This window comes from Vombatus ursinus, unplaced genomic scaffold, assembly GCF_900497805.2.
Source record: "Vombatus ursinus unplaced genomic scaffold, bare-nosed wombat genome assembly UNPS02014813.1, whole genome shotgun sequence".
In the NCBI taxonomy this organism is placed as follows: Eukaryota; Metazoa; Chordata; class Mammalia; order Diprotodontia; family Vombatidae; genus Vombatus; species Vombatus ursinus.
In genome coordinates, this window is record NW_020954591.1 from 9,521,113 (window position 1) to 9,541,226 (window position 20,114).

Here is a 20,114-nt window from a genome sequence, read left to right on the forward strand (position 1 = left end):
AGGAAGGAAGGAAGGAAGGAAGGAAGGAAGGAAGGAAGGAAGGAAGGAAGGAAGGAAGGAAGGAAGGAAGGAAGGAAAAAAAGGAAAGGAAAGCAAAGGAAGGAAAGAAGGCCTTTTTGAGGAGTTTAGCCATAAAGAACAGAAAAGATATAGGACAATAGCAGGGATGGAAGGGCTAAGTGAGGGTTTTTTCAGGATAGGAGAGACATGGCGAGGTTTGTAATCAGTAGGAAGTAAACCAGTAGAGAGGGAGAGATTGAAATTAAGCAAAAGAGTGGGGATGACAGAGAGGGCAATCTGCTGGAGGAGATGGGGTAGAATGGGTCACTTCAACAAGTTGAGTGGTTAGCCTTGGTAAAGAGAGTAAGGCCGCTTCATCACGTGAAACAGGAGTGAAGAAGGAGATAGTGTGAAAAGGTACCTGAGTGACAGGAGATGAGGAAAAGAAGAGAAGAAAGAACTCATGGTAAATGGCCTTAATTTTTTCTGTAAAATATGTCAAGTTTCTCAGCTGAGAGAGTGGAGGAGGGGGAGCCATGGGAGATTTGAGGAGGAATGAAAGGTTTGGAAGAGTTTGGAAGAGTCACTGTGGAGAGTAGGATGGTAAGCTGATAAGTCAGGTTTGGTAGGATTGCCTAGCAGCAGTGAGGGCCCAGTTGAGGTTGTGTAACATACATCTGTAGCAGACCCAGTCAGAATGGTGGCACAATTTTTTCTGCCTTCATTGAGCATCACGTTTAGTAATGAAGACAATGAATTGTAGAAGCTCATTGTCACTGGGATGTGATATGACCAGGCATGAGAATGCTCATCACTGAGTAAAGGCACTGCCCCTCTACCTTCAAAAGACAGATGAAGCAGGAGATGGGAGACCTGAAGTTGAAGGGAGGGCTTTTCTTTACACGGGAGGTCCTCTACATCCTCGTTGGGAGACCAGGCTGTCAGCAGGACGTAGACGATACCTTGTGCTGGTACAGAGAGAAGTGATTGCTTTGGGGTAGATGGAAGATGCCCACTCTGGCCCCGAGCAGCCTTTCCTCAGAGAGCGTGTTGTGCCCAGCAGGAGACAGAAGTCTCGGTGCACAAGTACACCTGACATTTGAGGGTTTGAGAACACTATGCTAAGCTTTAGAAATATTTTTAGAAATATTATTTCATTGGATACTAGTGACAACCCTGTCAGGCAGGCATTATTATTATCCCCATTTTACAGCTGAGAAAACTGAGACATAGGTTAAGTGACTTGCCTAGGGTCACACAGCTAGTAAGTGTGTGAGGCTGGATTTGAACTCAGGTCTTTCTGACTCCAGGTCCAGTACTCTGCTGAACCACCTAGCTGTCTCTGACAGCGAACGAGGAGACACAATTTTGAAACTTTGCCCAGGGAGCATAAATGCCTTGTCCCCCTCTCTGGCCTAAGGGAACTGAGTTCTTGAGATCTCTTTCAGGCTGCAAAGTCTCTGATTGATTTACTAGGTTTGTGATAGGCGTACCCATTTCCTTACTTTTAGCTGCATGCACAACGTAAAATTCCAAAACACATTTAGGAATGGATTCAGGCTAGTTTGATGCTCACTCCTCAGCAGCCTTAGCTCTAAAAGGAGGTAGGGTGGCATAATAGAAAAGACCCTGGACGGGAAGTCAAGACACCTGAGTTCTAATCCCAGGACTCCCACTAATTCGAGCCAAGTTATTTAATCTCTCCAGACCTCAGTTTCCAGTTATACTGGATTATCTCTAAAGCCTCTTCCTGCGCTAACATTCTATTCAATTCTAATTAGGAAAAGGTCACATGAGCACGGTGACTAGTTCTGCAAGGTAAGCAGCCAGACTAATGAAAGCAGATTTCCTATGGATGTCTCCCTAAGGAAGGGAATCAGCAGCTTACACACACACACAGAGTCACAACACATACACACACGTACATACACTCACACTCACACAGTCACACTCACATGTAAACACATACACACACACACGCACATATACAAATACACGCAGAGATCTCAAAAGAAAGTAAATTTATCCCATGAAGCTCAGAAAGTCACACCAGGGTCCAAAAGCTTAAAATCCAGAGCCTGGGGATAAAAAACAGTGAAATTCAATCATAGTAATAATAGTTCACATTTCCAGAAAACTTCATTTACCAAGCACTTTCCTCCCTAAAAACCTTGGGACACAGGATACGAGTCCTCCGCTTACACAGGAGAAAAATGATGCATAGAAAGACTACATAGGTGGTTTGCCCAAGGTTAGACAGCCAGTGACTGGCAGTTCCAGGACTAGAATTCTTTCTACTTCCACTCATTGTCTCACTTCCCTGGAACAGGTCCTACACGTTCTAACAGCAACCTTTGAAGGCTACTATCTGAACATATAATTACATTGACTTTAGTGGAGTGGTGCTTCTGGAGAAGAGAAATGAGTAGGGGAAAGAGTCCAAGCAGTAGTGGGGAAAGCTAGTCTCAACAAGGGAGCATGGGGGCCGTCTCTGCATCCCTGTATCTTATTCCTTGGCGGATATTTCTGATTGCTAAGGGCTGCCTCTTGAGCGTTTGGTGTGTTGTTGTGGGTGGGGGAAGGGAGTTCTCCTTGTAGCTATAATAATCACTTGTTCTATGAGGGGCAGCTAGGTGGCTGTGTGGCCCTGGTCAAGTCACTTAACCCTGTTTGCCTCAGTTTCCTCATCTGTAAAGCTGGAGAGGGAAATAGCAAACCATTCCAGTATCCTTGCCAAGAAAACCCCAAATGGGGTCACAAAGATTTGGATATAACTGAATAACAATTACTGAGTTCTAGGTAGACTGGCACAATTGTAACGAGAGTAATTGCAGTTTTTAGATTTCACATCTACTTTGGTCTATAAATAATGTAATTGTGCAGAACAGTGCAATGTTTTTGAAAAGAGTACTGGATTTGGAGGGAGGAGTCCTTGGGTTCAAGTCTCACATCAGCTATTTACCAGCTGTGTGACTTTGGTCAAAATCCTGGACCCATCTAAGCCTCAGTTTCCTATTTGTAAAAAGGGGGTAATTATATTTCCAGTACCCACCTTACAAGGTGATTGTAATAATTCAACGAGATAGTAAAGGTTCTTTATGACTAGAGGGTCCCATATTATTTTAGGTTTTTATAATTATCCTTCCTCACTACTGATTATTACTGTGGTTTCCATTGAGCTCATTCCCTGAAGACCTATTAGTAAAACAAATCTAGCACAAATGGTATGCTTTGGCTTCTGATTCGCTCTCAGAGCTCGAGAGAAATCCTTGGAAGAGCCAGGCACAATAGTATTAACAACTGACATTTATATCATGAACTACAAAGACATGGCATACATTTCCTCATTTGATCCTCACAACAACCCCTTATAGGCCATACATTTTTGCCCCCATTTTATAACTGAGAAAACCTGGGCTTAGTTAAATTGCTTGCCCAGGACTGTGATAGGGACCAGAAGCAGAGCCAAGATTAAAGTCCAGGACTTGTGACTCCAGATTCCATTTGATTTTCACTCTGCCCCTATCCTTCCCATAAAAGAAGGATGGAGTGACTGATTCTTAGGGGGCAGCGGCAGAAGGGTAGGTGTGGTGGCAGAATAATCATGTCCCTAAGAGCGCTTTAAAACTTTCTACCTGATCCTCAAATCACATACAGTCAGAATCAGAAGAGACCTCCCAGGTCCAATCTCATACCTAAAGAGGAGTCCCTTCTGGAGCATCCCTGACCAGCAGCCAATCAGCCCCAACACGGAGACCTCCAGCTTCTAAAGCAGGCTATTCCACTGTGGGACAGCTCTAACACTGTTAAGTGTTTCCACGTATCTCGTCTAAATTTGTCTCTGCAACTGGCATCTCCTGGTCCTAGTTCTGCCCCTGTGGGGCCAAGCAGAGCAAATACAATCATGGATTTAGAATTGAAAGGGACCTTGGAAATAATCTAAATCAAGTCTTACCGGACCTCTCATCGCACTCTACTTTGCAGCTCTCTAATGCATTTTAGTAACATTCTGCCATATGGTTACCCAAGTTTGAGATTGAGCCTCCTTCTAAGACTGTAAGTCCCATGAGGGCAGGCACATATTTATAGTATCTTTCCTGGGACTTAGTACAATACTTTTCAAGGCCACATGTGGCCCTCTAGGTCCTCAAGTGTGGTCCTTTGACCGAATCCAAACTTCATAGAACAAATCCTCTTAACAAAAGTATTTGTTCTGTAAAACTTGGACTCAGTCAAAAGGCCGCACCCAAGGACCTAGACACATACAGAGCTGAGATTCAAACCCAAATCCTTAGACTCCAAATCCAGCATTCTTTCCACTGTCTACATTTGAATGTTGGAAAGAAAAGAGGAAGAAAGGAAGGAAAGAAGGAAGGAAGGAAGAAAGGAAGGAAGGAAGGAAGGAAGGAAGGAAGGAAGGAAGGAAGGAAGGAAGGAAGGAAGGAAGGAAGGAAGAAAGGAAGGTTTTATTAAGTATATACTATGTGCTAAGCACAGTGCTAAGTGCTTTACAAATATTATCTCATTTGATCTTCACAACAACCCTGCAAAGTAGATGCTATTATTATCCCCATTTTACAGTTGAGGAAACAGATAGAGACAGAGGTTAAGTGATTTGTCCAGGGTCACACAACTAATGAGTGTCTGAGGTCAGATCTGAACTCAGATGTTCCTAACCCCAGGTCTAGCTCTCTATCCACTATGCTACCTGGCTGCCTCTACTACCTTATTAGCACCTAGTAGGTAATTAATAATGGGGCAGCTAGGTGTGCAGTAGATAGAGCACTGGGCCTAGAGTTAGGAAGGTCTGAATTCAAATACAGCCTCAGACTCTTACTAGCTGTGTGACCCTGAGCAAGTTACTTAACCCTGTCTGCCTCAGTTTCCTCATCTATAAAATGAGCTGGAGAAGGAAATGATAAACCACTCCAATATCTTTGCCAAGAAAACCCCAAATGAGGTGACTAAAATGACTGAACAGCAAAAAGTGATTAATAAGGGTTTAAATGTTTTAGAAATAGTAATGCTATTCAATCTCTCTGTTCATGTGTTTTCAGGTCCTGGACAGGATGGTAGTCCCAGTGATGGTGAGAACCTTTCTGAATTATCACCAGCCCAGCATTAATCACTCCAGTGATTCCTAACCAATCTCAGTGACCCACCTCTGCGTCCTTTCTCCTAGATAACCTACAAAGTATTTTTGCCTCACAAACAGATACATCAGTCCAGCAAAGGCAGCAGGAACTAAATGGAAAAAGAAAGAAAAATATACCATATTAGGAAACGTTCTTTTGTTAAATACTTTGAGCCAGTCCTAGGAAGAAAGGCACCCTGTTAATACAAAATCAATGTTGTGCAGTGTAATAGACAAGAACCTTAGAAAGCACATTTTTGCTGGGGTGTGTCTTGTAGAAGAAGGAAGCAATGAGACTAGAAATAAGAACCCTAGGGGCACTAGTGATTTATCACCCCACTTTTTAAGCAATAACCAAATAACCAAACTATCCCAGGTGGAGTTTAGAGACTTTTAGAGGAGATGTTACAAGTAGCCTTGCCCAATGTTGAAAGCCCTATTAGAGATTGACCCAAAAATGGAATCCAACTTGATTCCTAAGGTTTTTTTTCAGGTCTAAAATTCCACAAAAATATTAGCCCATGTGCATGTGGTACTTTAAGATTTTAAAAGCACTAGAAATCATTCTCATGTATGACCTAAGAAATATAAGGTATTGCTATAGGGTAAAGTCTTGAATAGAGCACTGTTTCTCTAGTAATCGTAGATTCTTAGTCTTGTCAATTTGGAAGATAATTCCAAAAGTCACGGAGTCCAACCTCAACCCAAAGTGTGACTTTTCTGGATAACATTCTAGATGAATTCATTTAGCCTCCACCTGACCTCTAGTGACAGTGAGCTCACCATGTCCTGGGGCAGCTTGTTCTACTTACAAACAGTTCTAATTCTTAGGAAGTTGTTTTTTTTTTTCTCATATTGAGCTGAAATATGACTCTGGAACACTCATCCACTGGGTCTAGTTCTGTCCTCCAGGGCCTAATATAACAAGTCTAACTCCTTCTTCCATGGGACAGCCCTTGGAATATTCCAAGAGAATTCCAACATTAGGAGCCACACTTGGGTACTATATGAGTATTCCTAGTTTACCTACTTTGACAATTCCCTTTTTTATGTCTCCAGTATGTCCATGGACCTGTGATCTCATCAACATGTGTAATCCCTCCAACCAGGCAGATTCCAACCCATCCATGCCTTCCAATCTTGTACAAATTTTGACCATGTCCTCCCACAAGCTCTCTTCAGGGATTCCATTTAGTGTGTTGAGGAGTCTTCCTCTCTCTCTCTCTCTCTCTCTCTCTCTCTCTCTCTCTCTCTCTCTCTCTCTAGGACCTTTAATTTTGAACCACTTTGCCTCAAGCTACTAATCAGGCATGACTTAAAAAAGAAGGGGAGTAAAGACTCCTAGTTTTCAGCCTTGTAATCATTTGTGCTGCAATGTTGGTCAGGGTACCTAACTTGGTATAAGAAAAGGTAAAACAACCTAGGAGGGCCTTCCAGTAACCTCATGAGAGCTCAATGAGAATTGATGAAATGGTACCTGAAGAATTCTTTAGGTTTTTTTCCTCTGAGTACCACTAGGGGGCAGGTACATGCAGCCATCACTTGGCTAGATAGCTCAACTCAAGCTTGTACCAAAACCTCAGCCAGACATGGTTTAGATCATTAACAAGACTATGAGGTGTTGTAATCTTGGAAAGGAATAAAAAAAATGGCTCTGTTTTCCATTTAATTTTAAATCAACTCATTATGGAGTTGCTCTGCTCCTCCAGCTTACTGGAGTCAAAACTGGGAGCTGCTGATAACCTGGAAAAAGGATGGTGTGCTGTAAGACAACCCCGCTATCACTGGCATACATATGCACAGAGAAGGGAAACAGCTGGAAACTTATTAACAGAGGAACCAAGTGACAGCAGCCCTAGAATATATCCCTCAGGCACTCTCATTTATAATGCCCTTGTATCTGAGCTAACTCTGTTTATGGATTCTGAGTCACATTTAGCCTTAAACCATCCTTGTCGGACTGCAGCTCTCCACCAGCCATCAGGGAGCAAGCATTAGCGATGCATTATCACACCCCTCTCCCTTCTCCAGTAGAAAATGCCTGGACGTGTGACCTCGAAGTGTTCTCAGCCTCTGGAGGGCTTCAAACGTCAGAACTGGAGGGCTGGCAAAGGGTCTGAAGTGGGGGGGGGGGGGAACTTCAGCTCTGAACATGTGAAGAAGCAGACATAAATAACAAAAGAGAAGTAAATCCAAAAGGTAAACATTACCTTGGCTGCAAAGTAGCCCTGCACTCCAAAGCATGACAAGAAATGTGGGATAGGCATCTATACAGTTTTGGCTAGAAAAAAAGGAGGAGAAAAATATTCACTTGAAAATGATCAAAACTTGATTTTTAACCTCCAAATGAACAATTACCATCTCATAGCACAAACAATGAAAAACAGGCTCATACTCATAATTCCCCCTACATCTGTCCTATAAGAGGTGGCAGCCAGCCACCAAATTGGAAACAGGCAGGGATATAAAATGAACACATGTATGAAACTCATTTATTCTGCTCCTTCAATGAAACCTATGCGATGCAGGGTTTCCTGATGGACTCCTCTGGCCCTCTTCCGAGTGGATACTGTGCCAGGAAACTCATTAGAATTGAAAACGTAACGATTCAAACAAGAGGGGCATGGCAGGGGGAGACTAACCCTGAATCCAGCCTTGTAAACCAGTCAAGGTCTACAGTGGGTCTGAGGTGGAAGAGAGTATCTATGCTTGATACCCAGAGGAGCAGAGTCCAAATCTGAGCCCTGCTACTTTACGAATACAATATGGTGGAGGTGAACTTAGACAATTGGTCAGCTGAAAAAAGATTTGAGGGGCTTGGTGGACTGCAAGCTTGATATGTTAACACTGAGACTTTGCAGCCAAAAAAGCTAACATATTAGTTCTCTCCATTAAGAGAAGTTCAGTATATAAAATGAGAGAGGTGATGGTCCTCTATTTCCTTCTCTGCTCAGATGACATTTGGAGCATTTTATTCAGTTCTGGATACCATGTTTTGGGATGGATTTTATTAAGTTGCAAAGTATTCAGAAAAGGGTACCTAGGATGGTAAGAAGTCTTGAAACTATGTAAGAGAAGGGGTTGAAGGGACTGGAAACATTTCACCTGAGAAGAAAAGACTTCGGCAGAACAGCAGCCGTATTTATTGGAAGTATCTGTCATGATGAGGAGAGATCAAATTGATTTTACTTTGCCCTAGAAGGCAGATCTGGGAGCCATGTGCTGATGCTGTAAAGAGACAGATTTTTTTTTTTAACCTGGCATAAGAAAATTTCTTAACAAGTAGAGCTATTAAAAATGTAATGGACTATGAGTGGAGGAAGGCAAGATGGAAGAGTAAAAAGAACGCTATGAGTTAAAAGGAGATCTGAGTCCTTATTCTAGTTCTGTCACTGGTTATCTGTTTGATTTTGGACAATTTGCTTTAACCTCTGGGTCTCAGTTTACTCATCTGTAAAAAGAGGAGGGGTTAAGTTACAGTCTTTGGAGGTTGCCTCAGGCACTAAAAACATAACACAATTTGTACAGGATCACAAAACCACTATGTGTCAGAGGGCAACGCTTGAACCCAGTTTTTTCCTGAGACCAGGTATACATGGACTTGACACTATATTGTTGCTCCTGTCTTAATGTGGTTAAAAATAAAAGCAAAAACAACAACAAAAAAACTATTTAGTTAAGTGTCGAGTAAGTTTGTTAGGCCTTTGACAGAAATTTCTCTTTAATCACTGCTTAGACACTGAAGAATATCCTACTTTTTGCACTAACTGTGGACACTTGTTATAACTCACAGTGATGGTTCTTTGGTGACTGAACAGAACAAGCTTGAAAGAGAAACAAAGGACCCAGAAATCAAGCAGATCTCAGCATATCTTCAGTTTCAATTAAATTAAATTCCACAATAATTTATTAAGTACCTACATGCAAGGCTACAACTGCATAAAAAAATGGCGTGGTCCCTGCCCTCAAGAAGCTTACAATCTACTAGGGTTACTGTATAAATCATGGAAAAAGTTGACAGCATGGCCCTTAAAGAAATCTCCTTCAAAGAAGGAGATGTTTGTTAAAAATCATGACTCCAACAAAGAAATAAATACTTATTAAATATTTATGAAACATGGAAGTAGCATGGTGTAGCTCTGGAAAAGAAATCTAGTCTCATCTTTGCCACTAACTCTGTATGACATCAGTGTCTGGCACATAGTAGGTGCTTAATAAATGCTTATTGACTTGACTTGTTTATTGAATATGCACATGTCTGGACCTAGGTTTCCTTTTCTTTAAAATGAGGGGGTAAAACTAGGTGAACTCTAATGTTCTATACCTAGATAGGTCACTCAATCTCTCTTAGTTTCAATTTCCTTATAAATGGGATTAATATGTGTGTGTACATTATATGTAAGGGGAAATATACTTATATGATTATAAATATAAAGTCAGAAGAACAATAACACCTACCTCACAAGGTTGTTGTGAGGAACAAACAAAATAACAGAAAAGTGTTTTGCAAACTTTAAAGTGCTATATAACTGCTATCATCATTATTAAGTCTGTCAACTCTTGTAAGAAGCAAAATCGAAGGTCTGCCCACTAAATTACAGAAACAGATAAAATGAATTTAAGAAAGATTTGTTGGACCATCCAGTCATTACAAGGCTGCTGCTTTGCAACTTGTTTTCTGATTCTAATACTTTTTAATTATTTCAAGAGATGAAATGCTTTATCCTAATTAGTTGATCAACACATATTTATTAAGTAATTATTATGTGCCAGGCATAGTGATAACTGCTGGGAAGACAAAGATGCAAGTCCCTGTCCTCAAGAAGCTTATGCTCTAAAAGGGGAAATAACACCTACAAGTATATACAAAATATATACCAAATGAATCCATCATCATCTGGAGAGTTGGGACCCTAGCATCAGGGGAGAGCGGGACAGGTAGACAGGAAAAGCTTCATGAAAAATGTGGCCCTTACACTGAATCTTGAAGGAAGTAAGAGATCCCTAGAGGTGGACATGGGGAGGGAGGGAGTTCCAGGGATGGGAAACAGCCTGTGCAAAGACACAGAGATAGTAGATGAAGCATCAAGTGTGCAGAGTAGCAAGAAGGACAGTGTAGCTGGAAAACTGAGTCCATGGAGGGAAGTAAAGTGGAAGACTGGAAAGGTAGGAAGGTTCTAAACTATATTCATGGCATTTTTTTCTTTCAGCCTTGAAATATCCCATTGCTTTTAAATGTTGCTGTGTTATATTCTTGACAGTGCAAGTTGGCGTTTCTTCCTGATGGTATTTGCTGAAAACAAGTTACGCGTAAACTGTGTAACTCCATACCACCAAAATAAATGGGTATGACATGAAAGTTTCAATCATTTGTTTCATCTAAGCAAAAGAAAACCATTAAACAGGCTATCTCCACCCCCAACCCCCTCCCTTGACTTGATAAATTTTTGGATTAAAATGGTCAAAAGATTGGGTGCTGAGTAGATATAAACAAAGAATCAAGTCAGCCTTGTTTAAATCTCAGTCTAATTCTTCTTTGTTTCTTGCCTCTGAGTTCCAAACCAAACACAAGAATCTGGACCCACTTAAAATACACTCTTCATCTGAACCCACCACTTAGCACAGTGGTTGGTGCATAGTAAGTGCTTAATAAATGCTTCTTGACTTGACTTGCTTGTTGAATTATCTTATATAACTAGTATCGGATGTGTTGAATTCATATCCCGCCTTCTTGTCCCCGGCCTGAGTACTGATAACTTCCCCTTTCTCTTGTCAAAAATAAGAGGAAATGAACAAGAATCTTACACCTCCCAACTCCTCCACAGAAGCCCCAACCATGAGTCCATTGTCACAGGATCGTAAACTTTCAGTAGAAAGTGACCTCAGGTATTATCCAGTCCAACTCTCTCCATTTTACAGATGAGGAAACTGTGGCCCAGAAGAGTTAAGTGACTTGCCCAAGGTCACACAGATTCAAACTCAAGCCTTCTCACTCCAAATCCTATACTCTTTCCACTGGACATGTCCTGCATTTCGATGTTATTGTTGCTATGTTGAATTCAAGTGGTTCCTGGCCACTGAATCAATCTGATTCACTGTCACATCAGAGTTTCTCTCTGCTTTTCCCTAGACTAATTCACAATACATGAGGTTCTCTTTGTCACTGACAAACCCATGATTATTTGGAATTCTCTTCCGAGGAAAGTTTTGTGCCATTATTTCTGCAAGATCCAGCTGTTATTTCTTGATGACTAAATGTGAATTGTTAAGCAGATTTTTGTATTAGTTACTTCCATTCTATTCTTTTGGTGCTATGCATGCATCACTGATTTTTCTTTCATGGAGAAATACCCTAATTCCTCTTGCTATTTCCTCTTCTTATTTTCCTGTGTCTCTTAGAGTGATCTGGTACACTTTCTAACCTATGAAATCAGCCAAATGTAGAAGTGCATAAATAAAGGTTTAAATTATGGGCTTTGGCTCATTTAGAATAATAGATAACAAACGTAATTAGATAATAGCAGGTGCTAGCTATATTTGACATCTATTTGTCTCTGGCCTCTTCAAAAAATTTTATGTAAGGGCTTCTTATTTTCAAGAGTTCTCCTCACCAATGAAATTCATGACCCCTTAAAAGAAATCAGCCTAACAAGCCACAAGGAAAAAACCAAACTGAAGAAGGTTTATTGTCCTATAACATATAACATGCAGTTGGATAGGAACCCCATTGAGTCAGTCCAACAGTACACGTTTATGTCATGGACAGGCACTGTAAATGGATAATAAGTTGGACTTATCTCTCCAGCAGTAGAAGGAGACTCATACTCTTTGTGTTCACCTGGATTTTGAAGGCAGTATTGAGATCAATGTTCACTTACCTCTTGTTGCAGGCTTTCTACTAAGATAAAGATTTTGGCCATGTGAGAAATGACTATTTCTCTCTTATATTTAATACCTAATTATTCTATTAGGACCAAGGTTTTTCTCCTTTTCTACTTCCTCATCTAGAAACCAACCAGTGTGGGAAATCTCTCTTAAAGATTTACCCTGGCCAATATCTAATCAGACAGTAAAAGAAATTCTAAGTTTGGGGAGCATTCCTACTCATTGTATTTGCTAAGATAGGTCTGGGGAAGTGTTGATTCTCCCTTTTGTCAGACAGGTGATATGGAAACTGATGTCTCTTTGACCAAGATTTGGGTGACCCAAGTCATGTACCCCAAGACCCTCATTGTAATATGGTCCAGCCTCTCATTGTAATATTCATTTTCTAATTACTTGTTGACCAGTCAGAGTTGATTGCCACCTCTCAGGAACATCTTGCCTTCAAAGGGCACATAAACTGTGAATCCACTGCCATGAAGTGACTTCTATCTAAGAGAGACAGCCAAATGACCATCCTTTTACTAATAGATGCACTGGTCCTATTAATGAAATGATTAAATGACCCAGAAATTATGTTTCTTGAATTTTTAAACATTACAGCCAAGATCATGAAAATCTATCATAACAATAACCAATGTAGTTAATTAATGAAAATCAATTACTTGTTCAAGTTCATGGTTTTGCCGTGACAACAAAAAGAAGAACCTTGATTTCTAGCATGTCACCTAAAAGACATCCTGGAGGGATTATCTCTTAAGATTCTCAGGATGAGATTTGGTCCACTATTCTAGCCTTTCTCCTCCAAACTCTTTGAAATATTTTTAGGTCCTGTTTCTGTAATCTAACAGGTTAGAAATTCTTCCCAATGTTGTTATCTACAAATTCAATTAGTGTGACTTTGTTAGTGTCATTAATAAAAATACTGGATTACATGAAGTTGAGGAGAGGTTCCTAAGCATTCTACTAGGTACCTCCCTCTAAGTTGGCAACTAACAACTCCTTTTTAGATCTTGTCATTCTAACGATTCTGAATACATGTGACTGTACTATCAGTTAACATTGGTCATATTCTCCTGCCCAGACATCTTCAGTGAGTCTCAGTTTGGTTCCAGTATACCTTTCCATCCTAATTTTATGTTATTCAACTATATGGCAGCCACAGCAGTCGACAAGACCAACATCAAAATTGTTTTGGGTTTTTTAGTGTCAGCAGTTTTGTTCACATAATAACTTGAGTCTCATGACTTGAAATCACTGAGGATAGTCGGATGTTCTTTTACTTTCTTTTCATTTATTTTGGGCTAACCATTTTTTATCTGTCCTTCCCAATCAAAGATTTTGGCAGTGGCAAAGGGAGAGCAGTTCGGCCTTCTTCCTGTTGTCTATTATCATTATCCCGTACATTCCAATTAGCAGGACTGGTCTTTCCTCCAGTTTCTTCTTGCCCTTAAGATAGATTCTTTTAGGATCTCTTTTTGTTGTCTTTTTCAATCATCACCAGCCTTAATTCACTCTTCAATAGCTGCCTTCCAATACCTGGATGTCTTTTAAAATCTAGGTGAGTTGATGAGTATCCTTAGTTATCTACACCAGTCTTTTTAGACAGCTCCCCTTTTTCCTTCCTGATTGGAATTGTTCTTATTTAGAATTTCATTCTTGAGATCTTCTCATCATTCTTTGGCCAACTTTTGTAGACTTTTATGCCATGAGATCCTACCTACCCTTCCTCTAAACTCTTTGAAACTCTCTCTCCAAAAAATCTAGAGCACCATCAGAGTACACCTGGTTTCCTAATCATCTATATCAATCGCCACCAGCAGAAAAAAAAATCAGTTACAATTCCAAAATACCCACTTAAACAAATCAACATTCCTCTGAAAAGGCATCTGGAACTTTGAGAATGAAAGAAAGTAGAATTGTGTATATGACAAAAATGAATTTTCTCTTTTTATTTATTCTTTATCACAAAGGATGGCTGAATGAGTGGGAGAGGGAGGAGGGATATATTTAAAAATAAAGATGATATAAAAACAATAGACAACAAAAAAAAATTCTTGAGTAAAGTGAAAGAAAATTTACTTGGGATTGATGGTTGGCTGAGGGTGTGTGTATTCCTCTCTTTTTCCTACTGGGTTCAGAACACTCTTTTTTATTTGCTAATTCACAAGCAAATTTATCCAATGAGGTTTTGGGGTGGGATTCAGGGAAGAGAGGAAAAAAGACAGAGTGTTCTTTCAGAAAAAGGGAAAAAAGGAAGGAAGGAAGGAAAATGGATGGATGGAGACAAAAAAAAAAAGACAAAACCCAAGCTTAATTTACTTCAGAAATTGACCTGGGCCTGATACTTAGTGCCTGTGCTTCAATTTGGAAACTGAGCAAAACATCTAAAGCCTTCCACCATCCAATGAAGAAGAAAGGGCAGAAGGTAAAAAACTGAAGATGAATTCCACTGGCCCTCCTCTCTTCCCAAGCAAATTAACTCTAGAGTTAAACAAATGAAAATCCTGACCAGATGAGGGGCTGAGGAAAAGGATATTGGTGAATGCAATGGGCAGCCACTGGGCCTGTCTCATGTGCCTAAAATCCCCACAGAAAGTTTAATTCACCAAGAAGTGAACTGTGCCTATTTGTTATGTCTGCATTTCCAAAGCAGCTCCTGCTATGCCATGAGGGCAGCACACTGAGCCTTCTCTTCTTTCCCTTTGATTTGAATTCTCTCTTCTTTGTTTGCTTATATTATTCTTGAGACTCCCATCGTGATTTTCGAAGATGGCCTGGGTTTTCCCCTTTTGCATTATCTTTGGGGATATCAAAGTCATGACTTTCTAGAACAAGTGAAGGCCAGCTACTTAGAGAGTTCCATTAACATCTGTCTAGTGGATATGTGTGGGGTGGAGATGGGGGAAAGGTGACAAGAGTTTGGAATGTAGTGGGGGAAGGAGGAGGCTTTGTTAATGAGTCCTTTAGACCTTGCAAAAGCAGGCAAATGGATAGCTGCCTTGAAACCTTTATTTAAATTCAACACAAAAGAAAAATGTTTGCTTTGATGACATTCATTTGAATTTATATCCCCTGTCTCACCTACCTCCTACACTCCTCAAATTGTGTGTTTTCCATCAGTCCCATAAAATGAGAAAAAGGGGAGAAGCAAGTTATAAGTAGCATTTCCGAATTCCTCCACTATTGTTTTATAAACACAAAAGACACCAATGAAACTGAAATCCCCTCTCAGTTTCCCCCATGGGCGGAAAGGAGTGGGTGTGTAAGGAGGAGGTTGGTACAAAGCTTTGTACCAGCTTTTTGGTGGCTTTAGTGATGAGTTAGGGCCAGTTTCCATGACAGCAGCACTGGACTAACCTCACAGGAAGTTGGGTGACTGCCCTGACTAGTGGGCTAACCCACAATTTTCCGGTACAAGGAGTACACTGGTGACTGGCTCCACCTCTCTCCATCTCTGGGATGGAGTTAAGACTCCAAAGCCCCACCCTCTGAAAGAACCACCCCATGGACACTCCACCTAATCATTCTGGTATCCTAAAAATTGGCCAATCTCCTAAATAGATATATTTGATATATATGTATAAACAGTTATAGTATATAACTATATATAGTATATAGTATATAACAGTATATAGTATATAACATGCCTGTCCTGCTAGCTTCCCTCCCTTTTTCAAACACTCGTGTGAAGTCTGGGGTCTTACTTGGCAGTGTAGACACGTTCAAAGGCAAAGGTCCCAGTTCTCTGGAAGCTCCGGACATTTTGGCTCCGGCTTTCATGCTCTACTTTGTGTGCGAAGAATCCTATAAGAGGATAAGATTTGAGTTTAGAGTTTAATAGGAGGCAAACCTGAAATCCTACATTCTCTTTCCATAATTCACCAGTCCCCAAGATGGGCCTCACAAAAGGGCTAACTCTCTCGTATGCTGTATCTCCTTCCATACCATATTCACTTGAGTTAGACTATAAGGGGAAAGGTGGCTGCTTCACGTGCACCTAAAGTAGTGGAGGGGTCAGCAGGGACACAGTTTGGGCCCCAGTCAAAGCTTCCCCACTGCTGATCACTCCTCTATCTGGAATAAGAGTATTTCCATGCCCTTGGGGATAGGACCCGCATCCCTTCTGCAGAAGATCTAGGTGGGAAGATGGAAGAAGAGGTAACAGTAATACATGCCAGGCGGCAGTGTGCCAGCCAAGCTCAAAGGGCTTGCACATGGATGAAAGGACAGCCCAGGACCAAAAGGTGTCTGCACAACTCATATAGTCAGAATTTCTGTTTTTAGAATTTCCCATCCCGAATCAAAACTAAGGCTGGGTGAGGTGAGCGAGGGTAACAGAACCAAAACGAGCAACCTTTGCATCTGGGGTGAGTAGCCATAGATAGACCTTCAATTCACTTGAGCTGGGGCAAGGGCTTTGGTGGCAGAGACCCTAAGAGGCTGCTGCTGGAGATGCCACTTCCCAAAGCGAAGGGTAGAGCAAGACTAAAAAGAAACTCATTTGGGAAAGGGGCGGGGCATAGCCCCAAGAGGAAGAAAAGAAATACTCACCATCTGGAAGCTTACTATTTTAACAAGTAATGCTTGCTAACTAGACACAAAGTTCACTCTCTCTATGCAGCTGAAGGGCTACAAATAATGTCCACACGTGAAAAATTCAAAATGATGCCATCACAAACTTACAAAGAACCTCAGCAGTCATTTAGTGCAATCCACCCCTTAAGCAGGACCCTCTTTAAAACACCACCAAGAAATGCTCAACCAGATATTGAAGCATTGTGCATAGAATGGAAAGAACACTAAACTTGAAAAAAGAAGAGTTTGATTTGAATCCTGGCTCTGGCATTTGTTAAAATATGGGAAATGAGAAAAGATTCTTCTCCCTTCCGGGCCTGCTTCCTGATGTGTAAAATAGGGATAATAATACTTGCATAGGGATGATAACACTGTGAGTTACAGAGTTGTGAGGGAAGAACTTTGTCGACCTTGAAGCACTACATGAATGTTAACTTGTTATTTTGGTCTCCATCTGCAAAATGAAGGGGTGGGATTAGAGCATCTCAAAAGTCCTTTCCAATTTGAACATCTTGGAGCCTCTGAGTCTCCAGACAGGGATATGTCTAAAGAGACCAGTGTGAATCAACAGGAAGCTTTTTGATTAGCTCAGACAAAAGGTGGTCACGTAGTCAAAGACAAATGCAAAACCACATAGAATGAAACTAAGAATAGTATTTTTAAAAAAAAGGCTGACATCAAGAGTTAATTATCTCACAAAAAATTCAAAAGATAATAAAGGTTTTAATTATGTTTTGAAGAAAGAGAAGAATGAAGAAGGTAAATCAAACATTGGAGAAAGATGGTATAAAGATAAGACAGCAGAGTGAGGGCAGAAATACTCAACACCTATTTTGCTTCCATCTTTGCCTAGAGCTCCCTCTTTTTCTCTCCTCCTCATCTTATATCATCTCTCAGATGACTTCTGCCACTATTTCCTTCACTCCTTGTCTCACACAAAGAGGCAAATCCCTCTATATCCTCCCTAGATCCCATCTCATCTTCTCTAGCAGATTGTCCCCTCTATCATCCCTACTCTTTTTCTAATCTTCAATCTTTCCCTATATACTGGCTCTTGCCCTGCTGCCTACAGAGGCATCAGTGTCTTTTGCATCCCTCCAAACTTTGACTTGATCCTACAATCCATGCTATTGTCCTCTATCTCTCATCCCTTTTTTGGCTAAACACCTTGCAAAAACCATCTAAAATTGGTACCTCCATTTACTTTCATTGGATTTTAAACTTTCTTCAGTCTGGCTTCCATCCTTATCTTTTGACTGAAATTGCTCTCTCCAAAGTCATCAGAGATTGCCAAAGCTCATGGCCCCTTCTCAATCTTCATCTTTCCTGACCTCTCAGCAGCATTTGAAATTATTGATCACTTTCTTCCAGACATGTTCTCATCTCTAGGTTTTGAGGTTTCTTTTTACACTAGTTTCTCCTGGCTCTCCTCCTACCTCTTTGATCACTTCTCAATCTCTTTTGCTGGTTCTTTATCCAGGTTATGCCAATTGACTGTTGATATCCCTCAAGGCTTTGTCCTGGACCCTCTTCTCCCTCTATATTATCTTGCTTGATGATCTCATCAGCTCCCATTGATCCAATTATCATCTCTATAATTCTCAGGTCCATATACATAGCCCTAACCTTTCTCCTGACATCCAGTCTTAGCCAACTGACTTTTGGACTTCTCTCTCTGAATATCCCACAGGTATCTCAAACAACTTGTCCAAAACTGAGCACATTATCTTTCCCTTCAAACCCTCCCTTGTAGATGTCTGTTTCTCTCTATTCACACAGCTACCACCAAAATACGACTGTCATCTCCTAGACTATTTCAGTAGGCTTTTGGTTGATTTCCCCACTTTAAGTATCTCTCTACTCCTGTCCTTTCCCTACACAGCTGCCAAACTGATTTTCCTAATCACAGGCCATCCCCCCACCAACCCACTCCATAAACTCCAGTAGCTCCCTACTACCTCCAAGATAAGATATACATTTCTCTTTTTGGTATTTAGAGCCCTTCACAACCTTGGCCCCTTCCTATCTTTTTGGTCTTCTTACACTTTACTGTCTTCCACATACTCTACAACTCAGCAATAACAGCCTTCATGCTGTTCCTTGAATAGGGCAGTCCATCTCCCAATTCCATGACTTTTCAAAGGATGTCCCTCATACCTGAAATACTCTTCCTCCTTACCTCTTCCTCCTAGCCTTCTTCAAGACTCAATTCAATTTTTATCCACTTCAAATACCTTCTCTCTGAGATTGTCTTCCATCTCCTGTGTTTATCTTGTGTATATATAGTTGTTTGCATAGTCACTGCCATTAGAATGGGAGCTTCTTGAGGCAGGGACCTGGATTTTGGTTTAGCTTCTTTTTTTTGCTTTCTTTATATCCCTAGAGCTCAGCATAACACCTGGAATATAGTCAGTACTTAATAATGTTTATTTCACTAATTCTCAGGTAAGAATAATAGTCTTCTAACTAATAAAGTAGAACAAAAAAATAACATATAGTATTACTATAGTGATTTAACATTTACAAAGCACTTTCCTCACAATAACCATGGAGAAAGACAACACTGGTGTCATTATTCCCATCATACAGATGAGGAAACTGAGGTTCCAGGAGTTTAGTGATTCATCAATGAAACCAAAACTAGTAATTGTTTAAAATGTGATTCTAGTACAGATCTCTCCATCTAGCCTTTCATTTCTTATGCAATAAATTTTCTTGTAACAAAAAAGGTCAATGTTTTAAGGGCAGCTAGGTGATACAGTGGATAGAGCACTGGGCTTGGAATCAGAAGACTCATCTTTATGAGTTCAAATCTGGCCTCAGACATTTACCAGCTGTGTGACCTTGGACAAGTCACTTAACCCTGTTTGCCTCAGTTTCTTCATCTATAAAATGAGCTGGAAAAGGAAATTGCAAACCACTCCAGTATCTTCACCAAGAAAACCCCAAATGGGGTCACTAAGAGTCAGACATGACTGAAAAACAACTGAACAACAATGTATGGCAAAGAAATGTGCAACTCTTACAATAGGATATGGTACTCCAAATCATTTCTAAATAGAATCCATGACAAGATAGAGGTTTTTAGACCAAATGATTTTTAGTGGTTTCCACAAATAAAATTTTGAATACTTTGTGACTGGTTATGCTCCTTCTGAGTGTCTATTATTTATCCTGAAAAACTGTTAATTCAGCTCTGTTGGTTAATCATAAGTATCTAACTAAGTTTCTGCAACTTTCAAGTTATGTCTTTATTTCTTAATTCTTTATTTCTTAATTCTTATTTATTTCTTAATAGTAGTTTCCTCTAAGGATTCTGGGTAGTAGAGTATTTTGTACTTGCCAGCTAAGTAGCCCAGTATATAGAGCACTGGGACCTTAGTCAAGAACACCTCATTCAAATCCCACTTCAGATACTAGCTATGTGACTCTGGATAAGTCATCTAACTTCTGTCTGTCTGAATTTCCTCAATTGTAAAATGGGGATAATAATGAGTTCTGTGGATCTCCACTGCCTAAC

The 20,114-nt window shown here is 40.4% G+C and overlaps 1 protein-coding gene across 1 annotated transcript in view; it reads right to left on the bottom strand.

Annotated features, from left to right (window-relative positions):
* The window catches only part of ALOX5AP (arachidonate 5-lipoxygenase activating protein), a 36,240-nt gene that overhangs the window by 2,432 nt on the left and 13,694 nt on the right, over nt 1-20,114 (bottom strand). The window contains exons 2-4 of the mRNA XM_027835157.1: nt 15,724-15,823; nt 7,345-7,415; nt 5,163-5,244 (exon numbers count right to left, since the gene is read on the bottom strand). Of these exons, the coding sequence (XP_027690958.1) occupies nt 5,163-5,244; nt 7,345-7,415; nt 15,724-15,823 (253 nt within the window). The remainder of the gene's footprint in view (nt 1-5,162; nt 5,245-7,344; nt 7,416-15,723; nt 15,824-20,114) is intronic.